At 48.6% G+C, this 12,250-nt stretch overlaps 1 protein-coding gene across 2 annotated transcripts in view; it reads left to right on the top strand.

The window, feature by feature from the left end:
* The first annotated feature begins 11,686 nt into the window (after positions 1 to 11,686).
* The window catches only part of LOC135811770 (uncharacterized), a 46,616-nt gene continuing 46,052 nt past the window's right edge, over positions 11,687 to 12,250 (top strand). For both annotated transcript variants that reach the window (XM_065325017.1, XM_065325016.1), the window contains exon 1: positions 11,687 to 11,885. In XM_065325017.1, the coding sequence (XP_065181089.1) occupies positions 11,825 to 11,885 (61 nt within the window). In that variant the 5' untranslated portion in view covers positions 11,687 to 11,824. The remainder of the gene's footprint in view (positions 11,886 to 12,250) is intronic.

Below are 12,250 nucleotides of genomic sequence, written 5' to 3'. Positions count from 1 at the left end.
GTGTGTGTGAGAGAGAGGAACAGACAGGTCGGCCTGCTCTGCGCAGGAGCTGTGACCTGGAGCACACAGAGTGTGAACGAGAGACGGTCGGCCTGCCGTGGGCAGGAGCTGCGACCGGTAGTGATTGAAATGAGCCAGCTGCGGAGATAGACTGCCCGTTCCCAATATCCCCAATATGGCATGAGAGTATAATGAAATACGATTGGTGTATTGTGCTGTACTGACAGCAGCAATGTAAAGCTAAAGCTAAGCAGTTCAGGCGCAATGTGGTCACTAACCCGCAGCTACCATTGATGACTTTGAACTGCAGCTAATTGACGTGACACTCGCAGGGTGTCAGCTGTAGCAGCCCGGATGTAGAGGTGGACCGCATCACTGCGCCATCTACCCATGATGCGGATGATGTGTTCGGGGACACCTGCCATGGCTGCTGATGTTGCGGCGCCAATCCGGGTGACTGGCATATGCACTCGGGTCCGTGACCCCACAGAGTGGCAGCAGGTTGCGCAGTTCAGAGGACACTGCATTTCTTGTAAGCGGCTGGCCATTAGCGTGAGTGAACAGATGGTCGCCGCCGGGGCGAAACGCCAGGTAGTTTGCCATGGCCTGCACTGGGCAGATCAGTGCGTCCGTGCTGGCTCCAACCAATACTGTGTGGCCCGTGCTGTTGGAGTCCGTCTTAGATGAGCGCACGTTTACCGATAACGACCGCTGGTCAGTACTGATCGTCACATCACATCGCCTCAGGCCAGCAGTCAGTTCTCCACAACGGAAGAACCCATGAAACGCCAAGGGAAAAGCTGCCCTTAGCATGGCCTTGTCGTGGGGGTGCCGCATGCGTTGAACGGCAACATGCCGGCAGATCTCCCTGAGAAGTGGAGTGGTTATCGGCAGACGATGACGCTGTGTCGATGCCCCGCAGGACACTAGCGAGGAGAGTTGTTGGGCCCGACGGGTAAGCAAAGCCAAGTTCCACATGAAGGTTGCGGATTGCCGACATGTAGACACGGACAGATCGAGGCTGAAGAGTCCTGAACAACTCGGCAGCAAAATAGCACAAAGTAAAGTCGTCGCCCGGCAATGGGTTGCAGGCATGCACTGGGCAGAACTGGAAGTAGCGGGTCTCGGCGGTAGAATACGTCCGGCGGGAGGATGGTGCTATTGCCAGTGCTGCTAGCTGTAGCACGGAGTCTGTCAACGGAGAGTTGGCAAGACTGGCTGATCTGGCTCGGCTGCTGCTCTCTCCTCTCAGCCACCGGCCGTTGTAGAAGGCACCATAACCGTGAGTGCCGCTGGCATCAGTCTGTAGTTGCATGTCGGGGGCTGGCGTCCACTCATCCACCAGGAAGAATGACTTCCCATTCCATATGGTCAGGGCCTCTGCCCACCACAACAGGTCTGCCATTGCCAATGCCGAAATGCGTAGCCATTGGTGCAATGGTGTTGATCGAGTTGCTCTGTCCAGGTCGTACAGGCGTCTCAGGAATGTGCGACCAGCTGGTACAGCTCTGGACGCGAACGAGAGTTTGCCCAATACGGAGGCGAGGTCGCGTTTCTGAACCCGGCCGGATTGGACGAGGGCCGACACGGTGGTAGATAGCTTAGTCAGCTTGGAGGGTGGAAGGCGGATCTCCAGAGCCATTGTGTCCAGCTCTACGCCCAGGAAGGTGAGAACGGTAGAGGGGCCATCAACCTTCTCAGGTACAACTGGGACCTGTAAATATGCAAACAGGTCGAGCAGTAGTGACTTCTGGTGCTGGGCAAGAGGAGGACTGGGAGGCGATACATTCAGGAAGTCATCCAGATAATGAATGAGATGGGGAAGGCAGCATGTGTCTTCCAGAACCCAGTGAAGGGCAGATGCAAACTTGTCAAATATGTACGGAGCTGACCGAAAATAGTAACGACCATCCCAAGAGATACCCAACAAGTACCAGTCAGAGGGGGCAACAGGGCATAATCGGAAGGCGTTTCGAATGTCCACTTTGGTCAGGTAGCAACCACGGCCTAACTTCATGATATAGGAGATAGCCGAATCGACAGTGTCATACTCCTAGCTGAATGACTCCCGGGAAATACCATCATTGACACTGCAGCCAGTGGGGGAGGATAGGTCATGGATGAGGCGAAATTTGCCATTGGATTTTGGGATCAGGCCCAAACCCGAGGTTTGAAACAACTGATATGGCGGCTCAGCAAACGGACCAGCTGTTTCCCCAGCATCGCAACAAGACTGTAGATACAGGGTGACAAATTGTTTTTGTAGAGACTAGACGGATGATTGACAGATTGAATGCATGATACCAGAGGAGTGGTGTGACCAATCGAGAAACCGTTAAACATGCCAGCACATACATAATCACGAAACAGGGCATCAGGGTGAGCAGCTAGCAGTGCAGTTAGCCGAGGCACGTTGACTGGAGTGACGACGTCACTGGGAAGACTGAGAGGCCGCTCGGGTGCAAGTCTTCCTTGGGTGTTTGCCGCGGCATGACAGAAGGACATGGGCCCGTATGCAGGACGGGTATGTGCAGGCGCCGTTGTTGTTATTCCGCCAGATCTGGCGGCCATCGAGATGAGGAGCTGGGCTGGTGGCTGACTGGCTCCCGCCTGCGTGCTGCGCATGAGGGAGCCCTCCACGAAAGGGACAATGCAGGACTGGAGATGGGTCACCCCCGTGCACGAGAGAACGCGAGCAGATAGGGCACCCGCGGCTCGTGAAGCAGGACTGCCAAAGGTTAGGGACCAGTTGATGCCAGGAATACAGGTGCGGCATAGCAGCAAGACCAGCACGGAAACGACGGTCATAGGTCAGCCACGCGTCGGTCAGATAATTGTTGTTGGCCTCGATGATGGTGGCTTGGTACGCCAGCAAATCTGGGGCTTGGCCCGGCGACGCATCGACCAGGACTCTGGTGAACAAGGTGAAGGCCTCTAACCACGTCGCCAAGTCATGGACTCGGCGCTTGGAGGGCTGGGGAGTGGACGAGCTCTGCACCAGCTCAACGGACCTGCCGTTCACCAACGACAACTGCAGGACATCACTACTGCCGGACATGGCTTCAGGCAACAAGTCCCCAAATTCGACAAACTCACCTCGTGTGATACGTTCCCGTAGCCGTGGAGGGATGACCGGGAGTCCTGGAGAGCCGGCCGCGCAACCCAAGTCACAAGTGCATCGGGGAAGGCTGCCCCAGCGGCAGAGGAGCTGATACTGGTGCTGGTGCTGGTGCGGCAATGGGCGAGGTGGTAGGAGCGACGACGTTGGATTCCAAGCGCTCCACGCGCTCCAGGAGGGGCTGTATAACACCAGTCAGGTCGCTCAGGGTGAAAGGAGCTGGTTGTGACGGCGCAGGAGAAGTCACCTGGTCCGCGTTGGCTGAAATGTGCCCATGAGCATGGATCACACGGGACCTCGCTCTCCGATGGTCTTGAGAATTCGCAGAATTCACAGCCCGCTGCGGATACGGGTAGGGAGCTGGGGGACCGTCGGCGTCAGCGCCAGCAGCGCTTGCACCCCGTGAGGTGCTCCGTGTTCTTGGCATGTCCGTTGAGGCAGGAAAATGTAGAAAATTGACAACTGACGGACAAACCAGTGAACACACAAGTCGTCGGAAAGCAAATGTGACAAAGGAGTCTCTCTTTTCTCTTGCTCTCTCTCTAAAGCAAGATTTGGAAAGCACGCGTGGGAGAGTGGCGCGCGCTGCGCATGCGCATGTATAGCAATGACATCATAATCAGATGCATGATCATCAGACTAAGTATGAGTGGTAGGTGTTCCACGTTCGTTAACAGGGCTTAGCGCACACGCTAAACCACCAATAATGGAACAGCTGACAGGATCTCTTTTCTAAATTTAGCTTTTCCGCTGCCCAGGCCTCCTTTTACGGAATACTCGATGACAGGTGATCTCTGAGTTGACCGGTTTCCTTCGATTCATTTGCTTATGCTCACCCTTTCATTTACGGAAACGTGTGCTGATTTTATTCGGATTTAGATCCATTTTTATCTCTTTGCCCTTGTCTACAGTGTGCGAAGAACGCGAGTTCACCTTCTTGACGGTAAGGCTTATGTTAGATGTGTTGTCGAAATACTCATATTCATTGTACATTCGTACGTTACAAGTAAGGCACTGGTCAGTGGCATACTATCGTTGGCAGTTCCCAATCTGGAGGGAAAGGTTCAAGGACCCATTGACCGAGTTTGCAAAATAAATTCGCATATCAGGGAACATCTCCATTGTGGAGAGTTTCAGTAAACTTATTTGCTTCATACGAAACAAGTCAAAGGGTGCAGTCTCGTCTCGTCAAGATCTCGTACTTGTATGATTGGATTTGTTTACTCGAGTCTGGGCTGTTTGATTTATTATTTGTGAGTTCCGCCGAGATTGCACTGCCCCAAATGAAGTTTCGTGCCGCCAAAGCAAGAATTACGATCTGCAAACTGTTTGTAGTACCTGCAAGAATCTGCTGTACATGTATCGTACTTTCTCTGTTGCTGTTTCAGTTGCCGTCATGTTGCTAAAGAAACGTTCAGTAGAGAGGTTCTGTAAAACAAAAATTCGAACGAAGTTTCGCGACAGTCCTTGCGAAAGTGTGTACGAATTTTTGCACGAAGTTTGCGTTCTGCACATTTTAATTTTCGTAGTTTGCGCGGGCCAAGTGCACGTACGCCATGACCCGATCACACGAAAGTGTGTACGACTGTTCATTTCGCGTTCCCTGCAAGTTTCGCATCCAAAGCTGCGAAAGTTCGTGCGAAGTTACAGAATGGCTCAGACCACGCAGTGGTCGCCAGCTATTCTGGATTATATGAAGAATGTGATGTCGAACATATCAACGTGTTTGGCCTAATTCTCTAACTTGACAGCTAGTTTGTAGTGTATTTTACATGTTTTATGTGAATTTTGTGTTTTATTTTGTGCGCATGCCCTTTGGCATCTTGGAAAGCGCACATTTTTTTGTTGTCGAAACTGTCCGTTCCACACTTGCTCTTCGGCCTTTGATAGCGAGCCTCTAACAAGTGCATTATCCCAATATCAACGTAGACGGGTGGGGGGGAAGGGACGTTGATATGTTCGACATCACATTCTTCATATAATCCAGAATAGCTGGCGACCACTGCGTGGTCTGAGCCATTCTGTAATTATATTTCAGAATGCTCTGTCTCCATATCAACGTGATTTTGTAGCTTGTCAGGGGTCGACAGCTTGGTAGACAGGACAGCCTTCCCGAAGGTGTTGTTCTTCTGAGGCTTGTAGTAGAACTTTTGGAAGATACTCTCACTGCTCCAATCTGCTGCAGAGAGGATATCGGTCGTTGTGACCCCAGCGTCTGCTGCAGCTGAAGTTGCAGCACTTCGCACCGAGTGCGCTTTGAAGATATCCGTATCGATTCCGGCCTTCGCCAGAACTGTTTTAATCCATCTGGCTACGGTCGATGATGACACCGCTTTGTAGGGTTGTATTGTAGCAATCAGGAGTTGAGCTTGCTTTTCATCATCAGCTCGATTCGCCAAGGTCCTACTTTCGTAGTCCTTCAATGTTTGCACAGGACACAGTAGTGCATTGTCCTTAAATGCTGGGAAGAAGAACTCTGTAATCTTCTTGTTCTGCCTGGACTGCTTTGCCAGTTTTGTCGGGTGAAATGTTACGCCCTCCGGGCTAAACTGCCTGAACCTTATATCAAGGTTCACAAGATCCACCGATCTCGATGGCCTAGTGAGGGCCAACAGCATCGTGATTTTGAACGTTATATCCTGGAGGGACATTTGCTCGTTCTGACCTAGTGAGACCAGGTATGTTGTGACCTTTGATACGTCCCACGTTGAGGAGTACCTAGGTTGGGGTGGTCTTTCATGGAAGACGCCCTTCAGTAGTCTGCTTACCATTGGGTGTGATCCCACTTCGTATCCATCAACTTTGTCGTGGATAGATGATATTGCAGATCGATAATTACACAAGGACCTATACTGGTACTTATTCTGATAAAGAGAAGCCAAGAAGTTAACCACGCCGGCTATATCTCCCGAAATGGGATCAATGTCCCTTTCGACACACCAGCATGCCCATTTCTTAAAGAGGGAATCATAAGTTTTTGCAGACTTCTGTCTCCAAGATGCGAGGAGAAGTTTTGAAGCCTCTCCCGAAAGGTTCTCTGCTGAATATCTTGACCTGAGATATTCCACACGGCTAGGGGTGGGTTTATCTCCGGTTCGTTGACTGGGTGAGTTGGTTGGATCGGGCTTCTGGAGCTCGTTATGAGGCAAGGCTCTTGGATCAGCATGTCCAATAGCATTGGGTACCACACTTGGCCCGGCCATACCGGTGCCACAAGCACAATCTCTGCATTCTGTTGTTGGACTTGTTGCAGGACTTTGCCTATCAAGTTCCAAGGTGGGTTGGCATAGCCGTTCGAAACTTTCCAGTTCATTGTGAAGGCATCTGTGGCTATTGCTACTGGGTCGGGTCTCCAACTCACATACTGTGGGAGTTGATGGGACAGTCGAGAGGCAAAGAGGTCCACATCCAGTGGGCCGAATCTCGAGTTTATCCTTTGAAAGATTTTCGGGCATAGCATCCAGTCCGATCTGTCTTTCATCACTCGGGATTCCTCGTCGGCAATCACATTCAACGAACCCGCGAGATGAGAGGCTTTGAGAGTGATATTCCTCTGAAAGCACCACACCCAGAGCTCTTTCGTCAACCGGTTGAGTTCCGGTGATACGGTTCCTCCCAGTTTGTTGATGTAAGTCAGGGCAGTCGTGTTGTCCATCTTTAGATGGATCACAACATCTGTAGCATCCTTGGCATAGCTCTTGATCGCAAGGGATGCCGCCAGTAATTCCAGGCAGTTGATGTGCATGTGTCGTTCCTGTGGGGACCATGGTCCGCCTGTTCGAACATTGTTGAAAGATGCTCCCCAGCCTATTGTGGATGCATCTGTCTCTATCACCATGTCCGGCTTCGCCAACAGGAGTTGTTTCCCGTTCTTGTGAGACAGGTGATCCGTCCACCATGTCAGTTCCTCTCTGGCATCTGGTGACAGATGGCAAGGATGGGAGTACTCTTGATTCCCCTCCTCGAGAGACACTTGTAGACACCTCTGCAGGTGTCTGTAAAACAATGGTGCCGCAGCGATTGCTTGGGCCGCATGGTTCAGTTTGCCCAGAAATCTGGAAACTGCCAACGCCGTCAAGGCATCTGCTTGCAGTAGACTTTTCGCCTCGGACTTGATCTTCTTGATCTTGTCTGAGGGTAACTTCAGCTCCATCGTTGCGGAGTTCACTGTCAACCCGAGGAATTCTGTCTCCTGGGTTGGAATCACTTGGGATTTGGTTTGGTTTACTGTGAAACCCAAGTTTTCGAGTAGAAAGATCAGGCACATTGTGTGTTGACGAGCTTTCTCTTCGCTTTCTGCCAGAATCAGAATATCGTCTATGTAGATGATTACTCTCAGTCCGAGTGTCCTGAGAAAAACCATTATTGGCTTCGTGGTCTTGGTAAAGACCCATGGAGCCGACGACAGACCGAAAGGTAGGCAGTTGAACCGGTACGTCTTTCCCATCCACTGAAATTTCAGGTAGGATGTGTGTTCCGGCGTTATCGGGATCGCAAAGTAAGCGTCCTTTAGATCGACTTTCGTCATCCAGTCGCCCTGCTTTAGCAGGTCTTTGAGAGTGTGAATTCCTTCCATCTTGAAGGAAACTTTCCTCACAAAGGTGTTGAGACTCTTCAGATTTATTATTGGTCTCACACCCCCGTCCTTCTTCGGGACTGCAAACAACTGAGAAATGAATTCTTTCTCTTGTTTCTTCATCTGTACTTCCGTAACAGCATGTTTCTCTACCATCTTTTGCACTTCTAGTGAAAGACAGTTCATCTCTTCCCCGGAAAAGACTATTTCGTGGGGCGGTTTCACTTGATGGGGTTGAGCAATCCAATCTATTGCATACCCTTGCACACAATCCTGTACCCAACGGTCGGATGTGAGAACTTTCCAATTTTGAATGAAAAGTTGTATCTTCCCTGCAGGGGGAGGACTCTGTAAGGCTATGCTTTGAGCCATGTCCACAAAACCCAAGTCCTTCAGGCACACCATAAGCGGAGATTGAGACATATTTGGAAGAAATTTTATTTCTTTCAAATGATTCATGAGGAGGCACTTCTGGTCCCGCTGATGCTCGTGTGCTGGACTTGGACTTGTTGGAGCTGGATGTCACTTGGCAGAGTCCGAGGACTTCTTGCTGCTGCCGTGGCTGAAGCTCGAATTGCCTGCGTAAGGCTGGTACCGTCCTCGTCCCCTGAATCCTCCACGGGAATTGCGGGAGTCCCGGTGAAAAACCGGCTGGTGGCTCTTGAAACCGCTCGGTTTCTTGGCAGGAGCTGACTGGGTATGGGTCTTGCTGGCTGCAACGCTGTTCAGCACCCGCATCTCGTCATCACGCTCCTTCGCCTTCTTGTAAAAGCCGTCGCCAAACAAATGTTGACGGGCTTCGGTAAAAATGGAGTCATCCTCAGCCATATCCGCAATGCGGGGGTTCAGACTAGAGAGGGCAATTTGACGGCGTTCCCGATTACATTGGGCCGAAAAATTCCCGAGGAGTTTTACTGCTGACTGTACAGCCTCCAATATCTCGCAAGCAGAGATATCCCCACTCTCTGCTCCCTCCAACACTCGAGTTAGGGGACCAACGGCGTCCAGGCCCAAGCTTTGCAGGCGCGCCAATTGTTTGTCTCGAGACTTTGTCTCATTGGACATCCTGGACTTCATGACTTTGTCAAGTCCAGGACAAGCCGAGTGTGGACAGTTTGGGGCACCAAACTTGTCACGAATTTGTCGCCTGCTCGGATTCGGCAAGGCGGAACAAAAACTCGACTTCAACAAACCCATAGTTGAATCAGACACAGGAAAAAGTTTGACCCCTTTGGAGTCCAACTCTTCCGTCTCTTTCTCCATTTCCTCCATCACACTGCTATCATCCGGCCATGACTTGGAGCTTTGCTCCTTGTATGGTGTGGACGTGCCGAGGAATGAGACAGTCGAAGGATTTTGTCTTTGACTATCCTCGATTCTCGTTACACGATCAGCAATGCTTTGCATGCTGGCTTGGATATTTTCCAGGATTCCAACCATCTCGCTGGACGGTGTAGACGACGTCTCCATACCAGTATCCATAACTAGAAGAAGTACAAAGACTAAGAAATGTTTCAAAACTGAAAAGGTACAAGACGTACAAAAACGCAGCCGTCACTCAAGGCGAGCTAGAAAAAAGGCCGAAGAGCAAGTGTGGAACGGACAGTTTCGACAACAAAAAAATGTGCGCTTTCCAAGATGCCAAAGGGCATGCGCACAAAATAAAACACAAAATTCACATAAAACATGTAAAATACACTACAAACTAGCTGTCAAGTTAGAGAATTAGGCCAAACACGTTGATATGGAGACAGAGCATTCTGAAATATAATTTCGCACCTCCTGATGTAGAGGGAAAGTTTGTACGCATTTTCGTTTTGCAGAACCTCTCTAGTGACTCATTGGTTTCATACGAGACGAGTCAATGAGTTGGTGTGGCTTAGAATCTTTCGTTGTAGAAGAAATCTATTCGTATGTCTATTGGAGAAATAATTGTATTCACTGGTTATAAAATAGGTTAAGACAAACTCACAGAATAAATACCATCGGTCCCTTGGTGTTCGTCCTAAAGAGGTTCGACTGGATATCATTCAAACTCACCAAAAGATGTGTAAGATTTTATTATTATGGAGTGCCTTGTTTATTTCTCAGTACCTCCAACCATAGCCTTGCCCCTTTTATCCTCAGGATCAGTGTAGTTGTTGGAACGATATGTCGGACTCGACAATGTATTTGTTTACATTTTAATACATGTTTATTGTTCCTCCTTTGCTGTGTTGTTTTAGAAAATCGTGGACTATCAGTTTGAAGTCATTGAACTACTTCCAAAAGTTGTATCGACATCAACAGGGTTACGATTTCAGTGCAATACGATGCAGGATGACCTTATCACGATAACCCATGATTACAAACCATTATAAACACAGAATCAACAAAAACATCTGCGACACGCACCTGGTTACATTTCTCAAATAAATCTGAAATACCTGAAAGGCAAGACAATTTTATGACAGAGTCATGAAATTCTGCTACAGCAACATGCACAGAATGACCTCCGTATAAAAAGAAGTATCACCACGGTCCACCACAACTCACATGTTTCCCCGCAGAAGAACATGCTTGTGCCATTTTCTGCAAGAAAAGGCTTGCACATCAATGCGTATAATACAGTATTGATATGATGTGAAGGCCATCATTTACATGTTGATATAGGGCATTCCATTGATTGGTGACAGAAAAAACAAAAGAAATTATAGCAATAAAAACTGCTTTATGGCAGTTTTCTAAAAAAAGTTATTGTGTTCTAGTCCATGGACCCCGTCTAAAAAGTAAGAAATTAACAAAATGTGATAGCTGAAAATTAAAATTTCACACAAAACCTCACAATAATCACACACAGAATGAAAAGCTACATGTAGAAGACCTTTTCCCCTCGTGATCCTCTTTCCTTTGCATGCATGACATGCATGTTGCCAATTGTTGGTGCAGTACAAGTCTAGTGTTGAAAGCAGCATTTCAAGTGTTGTGATTATTGTGAGGTTTTGTGTGAAATTTTAATTTTCAGCTATCACATTTTGTTAATTTCTTACTTTTTAGACGGGGTCCATGGACTAGAACACAATAACTTTTTTTAGAAAACTGCCATAAAGCAGTTTTTATTGCTATAATAACTAGTGCGTAGTGGTGGGTGCTTTGCCATTTTGTGTAAAATAAGCCCGTGAATGGACGAGGAGGGCAGTGAATTGCTTCCGCAGGGCCTTTGGACGACGTCAGGCCGTCTTGCCATCACTAAAGACAATAATGAAGAACAGTAGGTCACGGAATACACTCTGTGAGAACGAAAACATGGCTGCAATGCTATGCTACCTATCCAATTCTACCGTATGACACAGCCTCTACACGTTGTAGTTACAAATACAAAAACACAGCTTTCGCAGCATACAATGCAGCTGACAGATAAATTTTCATCCACTAGCAATCCTTGAAGTGATATCTATCAACTTCAGAACATTGATGACCGAGTATCCCAGTTTGTGATGCCATTTTACAAATTTGTTATTAAAAATGACACACCAATTATTTGAATGCTGAGAATACTATGAAAGTAGGACATGATTCAAGACACTTTCCAAAGTGGGATCATTCCCATTTTTTTAGACAACGGGCATGAAGGATAGCACTTCCACTTGGAACAATTCATTTGGACATAGCTTGCCTAGAATTAGAAGTGGCTGAACAAACGTCAACCATCATCCGGTTACTAAAAGCCAAATCACCTCGTACCCTGTAATGTTATGTGTGAGTGATCCGCTGTCGAGTGTCGGAGTCTGCGAGTGCTTACAAATACAATGGCGTAGAAAAATTAAAAAATATATATCCTAAAAAAATATCCAGAATCATGCGCGCGCTTGATTATGACGTTGCATGCGGTCGACGATTGACTGGGCCATGACGTCAGTGCAGGGCAGGGGCTGGCCATGCCATTCATGCGTGCAAAGGCCGCATATAAAAAGTCGTTCCGAAGCGAAAAGGAAAGAAACGAAAATGCGAAACCGAATGAAAATACAGTGTACTGCAAACATGTACAGCCAACACAGAGTCTAAACGTTGTAAACAGGTCGATCGAATAATTGCATGTGGCCTTTTCTTGAGGAGTGATCCATTTAGGCTGTTCCTGTAGTCTTGGATCAATGGACGATGCAGGTAGCGATGAGCAGCGAGACTACGCGGCCTTCCTTGAGGCATATTCAAGTAAGGGACAGAATATTCAAATGCATGATTTTAGCACTTCTGTAGAACAGGCGTTGAGGTGATTTAGCACTCGTTTCAAATATGTGTGTGCCTTAAACTGGTGATTGCTTCAGCACTCGTTCACGTATGATTTTAACCCCTGTGCCATTGTGCCATTGTGTGTGTGTGTGTGTGTGTGTGCGCTCGCGTGTGTGTGTATGTGTGTGTGTGTGTGTGTGTGTATGTGTGTGTGTGTGCGCGCGCACATGTGCTCGTGCGTGTAAGCGTGTGCGCATATGTGTGTGCGCGCGTGTGTGTGTGTGCGCGCGCGCGCACGCGGTCCTGTCCTTGCCTCTACTCTCTACTGTATGTGTGCGCGTGCCTGC

Source organism: Sycon ciliatum, chromosome 3 (assembly GCF_964019385.1).
Source record: "Sycon ciliatum chromosome 3, ocSycCili1.1, whole genome shotgun sequence".
Taxonomy (NCBI): domain Eukaryota; kingdom Metazoa; phylum Porifera; class Calcarea; order Leucosolenida; family Sycettidae; genus Sycon; species Sycon ciliatum.
The sequence above is the reverse complement of the archived record's forward strand: the minus strand, read 5'-3'. Positions and strand labels throughout refer to the sequence as shown.